This window comes from Argopecten irradians, chromosome 2 (genome assembly GCF_041381155.1).
Source record: "Argopecten irradians isolate NY chromosome 2, Ai_NY, whole genome shotgun sequence".
Classification (NCBI taxonomy): Eukaryota; Metazoa; Mollusca; class Bivalvia; order Pectinida; family Pectinidae; genus Argopecten; species Argopecten irradians.
Window position 1 is genome coordinate 5,187,908 of NC_091135.1, and position 6,712 is coordinate 5,194,619.

At 35.8% G+C, this 6,712-nt stretch overlaps 1 protein-coding gene across 1 annotated transcript in view; it reads right to left on the reverse strand.

The window, feature by feature from the left end:
• Positions 1 to 2,932: 2,932 nt before the first annotated feature.
• The window catches only part of LOC138314221 (uncharacterized), a 10,212-nt gene continuing 6,432 nt past the window's right edge, over positions 2,933 to 6,712 (reverse strand). Inside the window, exons 2-5 of the mRNA XM_069254442.1 lie at positions 5,452 to 5,546; positions 5,046 to 5,268; positions 4,586 to 4,759; positions 2,933 to 3,776 (exon numbers count right to left, since the gene is read on the reverse strand). Coding sequence (XP_069110543.1) covers positions 3,651 to 3,776; positions 4,586 to 4,759; positions 5,046 to 5,268; positions 5,452 to 5,546 — 618 coding nt within the window. The 3' untranslated portion in view covers positions 2,933 to 3,650. The remainder of the gene's footprint in view (positions 3,777 to 4,585; positions 4,760 to 5,045; positions 5,269 to 5,451; positions 5,547 to 6,712) is intronic.

The following is a 6,712-nucleotide window of genomic DNA, read 5'->3' on the forward strand; positions in this document are numbered from 1 at the left end:
AATGATATTCAAATAATGATGAAAATGAATCATTATGTATGATGAGAAGTGTTGAAACTACGAAATCTCTCAGAAACACAAGGTTATACTAATATGACATTGGTGACGGGTCATAATTCCGGACTAGGTACACTAGACTTCCATACCATTCACTTTTTAATTTATGAATACTATTCTTATATTTCTCCGATTTAGAACCAAAATATGACATTAAATGTAGAATACAGTCGGTATTGTAAATTTTAATCTATATTTTTATCAATCATGCAACTTTTTAGACACTGATTCACTTGCCAACTTTTTAAAATATTCCCATTGGGGTAATTAAACTTTTAACCTCAAGAAAGTCTTCTTAGTGACCCCTTTAAATAAATTACAGGTTTAATTTTGCATATTTTAATCTGTTCTTTCTGATGGTATAGGAAGATTTTTGACATTTTTAATATTCAAGAATTTTGACTTGCTAAAATGGCCTATAATGTGGGTTCAAAATCATGGGTCTCCTATCAAATTAAGGAGGGTTGGCAAGTACTGTATGCTGATTTGAACATTTTTGCATTGATCTAGCATGGTTGGTGTATCTTAATGACAAATTGTCATATGGACCTGATAATATTAGTTTTACGTATATTTGAGAAAATATTATTATAATATAAGTTGGGGATTTAGAATAAATTTTTAAAATGCAGGTCATGGTAGTCAATGTGTAAATAAGACTTTAAAAACGAGCTACATTAAATGTAAATTGTAGCTGTTCCACGATATGTCTTTATTGATAAATTCCAAAGAAAATTCAAATGATGGCACCCATATTTATTCCGAATGCCTCTAATTATCAAACATGGACCTTTGTTGATGTTATTATGACGGTGATTTGACTTAATCAAAGGTCGTTAATTTTTATATTGGATATGAAGTCCTTTTCATAAATGTCAATAAAATTATCCGATGAATATATCATTTAAAATTATTACTAATTACAAGAAGAATGACGGTCATATATGACGTCACCATGAAGAACTCAACGTATGTGTAATGACGTCACATAAGGAATATTGACTCAATGTCTCTAAAGATGGAAACATCGATCGATTTTGATTGTTGGTTGCTTATAGTCAGGAGGTAGGTTACAACATCCACTCGAGACTATGTCCCCCACCTTTCTCCGACACGGGCTTTGAACCGGCTAAGGCGGAGTCGGAAACACCACGTGAACAGATATCTGCTATATATCGAACCCAACGTGATCATGTATTACATGTACAAAATGTAGCTAATTATAATGAGACAAGATGAAAATTAGAGCATATCTTATATTCACAATTATCGTTTTATCCGATATAGATATATATATCAATCATTTACCTTTGTTCAGGTCCATGTATGGTGCTTTGTCTCCCGAGGGCGCGTAGTCCAAGGTCATTATTTTAAATTCTACAAGGGTGATATAACACCATATATGGACCGAAGCAAAGGCCTTTAATTTTTGTGTCAGATATGTCGCTTCTTTAACAAATGTCAAAAATAATCTTTAATTACAAGCAGATTAATTAATTACAAGAAAAGCATTGGTCAAAAAACGCCTCCCTGAAGAATGCGGTGCTGGGGTAAATTTGCAAAGGACTATTAACTCGGTGTTTCTAAAAAAGGATACACCCACCTCAATATGCTACATACAATAGTTGTATTAAACGTAACGTATTAGCCAATGAAAATAGTGGAAAATTAAAGCATATATAATATATATACATACTCCGATGGTCTAGGCCTCGTATAGTGAATCCTGACATGTACATATCTATGTACATTGAGACAAAAAAAATACGAACTCTTTTCCTCCATATCCAGAGAAAGAATGTAAAGAGCGTACATGTATGTGAATCTTACCTGTCGGAAATCGAGGATTCTTAATTTATTTTGCTGAACGTCCTATCAATACAAACTTAATATCCCCGTCATCACGTGTCACACATACCTGTGATACGTGTGTGGTACAGAACCTAATTTATAGTGTAATCCCACTGAATCGAACTGCCGACGACACACCAGAATGATTTGTGTTTTTAGTTAGCTTCTTACAATCAAAGTGTGTGATACAATTAATGTATACAGAATTTGATAAAAAGAAAAAGAAAAAAGAAAGAAAGGAAGATTATTTCCTCTGTGTACAAGATAGGATAACTAAATCTTGCTGGCGTGTTTTTTGTGGTTGTTTTTGTTTCCATATAAAGTAGCTATTTAATAGCATTTTGATCAACTATATACAAAAACAACAACAACAAAAATCCCAATAGATTAGATAAAATTTATTTTCAAAATACATTTTAGTATGTGGGGTACATGTACATGAATACCAAGCGTGTACGTCAACTGGAATAATGAAGCACACATTTGTCAGACAATTTATGTATGCCCTGTGAAAAGCCAATGTCAATAAAATCAAACATTATGGAAGACATAGTTTGAGGCTTTACATAAGATTAAGTCTTCCCAAAAAAATACCGCTGACATGAGACTTAAATATTTATCACTTTATCAACATACAAATAACATAGTTAGTTTTATAAAATGCTGATTTCTTAAGACGTTACTGGAAGTTCAAGTTGTACTATGTTACACAGTACCTGCAAATGATAATGAAAAGAGTTGTCGTCACACAACTTATCTACAGAGAATCCGTTATAAAAGACAGACATTGATAAAATAGCCACTCAAATAATGATATTTAAACTTTTTTCTCTACAACTGATATGGAGGGTCCATCTTAAGGTTTCACAATGTTCCTACTGGCCAGTTAGTGAAAAAACATTTACTAGATACATTGATAAGGCACATCAGTGATAATTAAATGCTCACATGTAAGTGACTTAAAAACCTCTGAACTAGGAGATCAGAAATAATGCAACACTACATTCAAAGTGATGAAAGTTTGTATGCATTCTTAAAATAAAAAAATGAGTTATCGGTACATGAATTTGGACCACAAAGAGTAGTACATGTACTATGTAGAATATGATCTTACCGATGTTTTTAATCTAGACCCCTAAAACGTCTAAAAATGGTCTATACATGGGCACTGTGATGGGTCCAAATTGATATACACTGCAACTGGTGCTCAGATCTGTAAAACTAGATTAATTAATTATAGAATAGGATTTCTTCTCAAACTTCCAGTTCGCACAAAACCAAAGGCCTTTATACGATACCTCTACATAAGATAGAGAGAGCCAAATGACTTGGTAAATAAAGGGAAATAACTCTGATAGAACAGAATCAGCATCAGTACCAAAAATGGTATTCTATCTTTGGTAGCTATGATATTATCAGTATCTTTAAGTGCATTAAATACCCTGCAACAGTGATCAATTTGTTTAATGGAAGTTGTGATTTAGATACAATGAAGTTTTGTATAATCGGCTATGTATATATAACAACAGTTGGGAGGCCTGTTATGCATTGTTGCTATTGTAATATATACAATATCGGTATACCAGCCACTACAATCACATTATATTTGTTATTTGAATGTCCCAATGCAGATAAAAATGTCATTATAATGATAGGATAAAATGCAAGCTTTAGAAATGTCATTTATAATATGAATTTAATGATTTGTAGGGAGCGCAATATCTTGTGTATTATACACTATATTATATGTCGACACAAATGGCTTCGCGGTTGAAAATCGAACTTTCCTTCGGGGTGTCAAATTTCCTGTTTCTTTCCAGGTCGTAAAAGTCTTTAATTTCTCCATCAAATGTTGTCAAAATTGAGCTCTGCAAAAGAGACAAAAATAACTCAGTCATATTAGAAACAATCCAAAAACGAGCTTTAAAATGCTTAAATCGAGCCCAACAACATTCCGGACAAACCGTGACTAAGTCACCGGAAATTCGCATAAAAAAATATTTGACAGTCAGGCCACGAAACCTGTCCTAACTATTTTTCAGGTATAGTCTTGGCTCAACGGTCACAGCTGTATGGTCATATGTTTTCCATGTAAGCCAATTCTTTAAAGACTTGCAATATTAGAAACTCACACCGAACGTATTAAATATTTACATTTTTCTAAATAACGAAAGAAAGACAACTCGCAATCACTTTGCAATACTTTTGACAAGTGTTGAAATTTGTTGCCGAATTAGAAAAGAAATTGGAATTAAAACGACCATAATGTTTCTAATGTATATACTAGCAAACACAGAAAACACTCTGTTACCAGATAATTTGTATGGATAATATAATCAAACCAACACATTCTTTGAATTGAAAAATAAATCTTAAGAATCTTGCTAAGTAGCTTAATACCTAATTTGTTATTCAACAGCAAAGCAAATACGCTTTATTTTGTTGTACGTCCGTACAACAAGTACACACACGAAAATACCCCAAAAGACAAACAATCCCCCTTTCCCCGAAAACCCATCCTCAATGTTCCAAGGGCTACAATCACTGTCCTTATATCCATCCCTGGGTTGAGAGTCCAGATCGAGGTTCCAATTGTAAGTGATCGGAACCCCCTGGAGTATCGAGGATGGGGTTGATATAAAATTAACTGATAGTAGCCACGGCCTGTTTGACTTACCAGTCTAGCGATGTCTGGATGACCTCCGAGCCAGATATACTTGTTCAGGTCCATCCTGGTCCGTGTTCCCGTCACCACAAAGTCGTTTCCGTTTACGATCATACCGGTCACCGTCTGGTTAACGACATGACCGTTCACCACAATTTGGCGCTTGTAGTTCCGGAAAAATTCTACCTGTAACCGATATTATTATTAACAATTTTGCTTTGAATCAGACATTTCGCGCTACCTCATTTACTTTGACGTAATAAAATTTCAGAGCAAAACCGATTTTGAGCAATGGTTTTCCGCAATAACGAATCAGACCTAGAGCATTGCTTTATAAATGATATACAGAAAATGAGGTGTGCAACAAGGCGCCACAATTGAAAATAGTCCTTTATTAATTATATCGGTTAAGCAGACTCTAATTGCTTAAAGGACAATATGCTAATTATAAGCCACCCAGACCATTTCCTACCTCAACCCAGGTTCCGTTGTTGACAGGATAATCTGTTGCCACGTGACTGCCGAATGACTGTCCGGCTCCATATGGGGCGGGATTAAACGCGAAGAAGTGGAGGATACCATTTTGGATGAATAGGCTCTCATAGTCGTGAGGTTTGTGTTCCGTGTAATTTCCCTCAACATAGTACAGCAATTCGTCTGCCTTTTCCGTATTAAACTGTAGTTTGTACCGGAAACTAAAAGAGAAAGCATGAAAAATTCAGTGATTGACTCATACCTGGTACCATCTTCGATAACGACATTGATAGTAACCCATGGAGTGTGGAGGATGGCTTAGTACCATTTATGAAACTTATGATTAAACAATGCCAAGTTTTTGGATGATTTTAGAGGTCATGCAATTTGTCGGCACAGCTTACTTCATAGAAATGTCCTCGTTGTTGTCAAACACAACCATATTCATCGTGTTGCCATCCAAACGGTAGCATCTGTTGTCCTGGGCAACAGCTGCGTCCTAAAACAGACGATAGGTAGACGTCAAGTAAATGCTATGTCTTTAATCAAATGATGCCCCAAATACATATGTAGATATATAATGAACATTTGAATTTTACCGTTAGTATCCACTATCGGCAACCAATGAAGTGTCCTCGTGGTTAGTGCACGATAACATAATGCAAGCCCCCCCCCCCCCCCCCCCCCCCCCCCCCCCCACACACACACACACTTCCTACCTTATTGACCAACGATTGGCCCCAAGATAAATTTCTCGTGGTTTATTATTGGAGTCTAATGCAGGTTTCCTTGTGATTGGCCCACGATTCGTCCCAAACAAAAGTCATGTTTCTCACGATTGGCTCTCGACCAGCATCCAACAAAACCCCCATCCACATTTAGGTTACCAACGAGTGACCCCTATTTAACAAATGCTTTGTCAATTTTCTCTACATGAGTTGTCCTATGGTCGGAGACTCGCGGTTGATTGCACTACGCTTGTTGCTACACTGCGCTATGTACAACAGTGTAGCATTGTGCAATCGACCGTGGGTGACCTTTATTTTTATATACATGGACGTTTTAGGTGACGATCCGGTTAATGGTCCCAAAGGTATATCTAAAAAGTACGCAAATCTTTCACTAGCAGCCCTTAACAATGGTGTCGAAACTACGCATTTGTTTCATGTAACTGACTTTGTATTGTAAAACATAGACTTCCTTCACGCTGCATTTGTGCCGTACAATACATGTATATGATCTGGCTGTTTTGTCAGTTAGCGATATAACACTTGGAAGCGGCAAGATGTTCTACATACCCCAAGAGAATTAACCTACTTTTTATAATTATTAATATTGTTCTACATCAAAACGCTGCTGATGAAATGGGCGAAACTTAAGCCGGGCGAATTGTCTGTGTTATGTGGTTATAATAGGCCTATTGCCAAGTCTGTAGTGTCAGAAGCTGGCAAACTTCAAACATTAGGTATACTAATACAGTATTATCATATAATAATAACGCCACGCGTGATCATACCAGCTACCCGCTAAATCCTTGACCAAAGGAATCGCTTCTACCTTAGCATGATATGTTTGCTCGTTCCTATTTGTTTATCCACAGATTGTAAGCTCATCAAAATTCCGGCATAACAATCTCAACATTCTATACACAAAACAACTAACTCC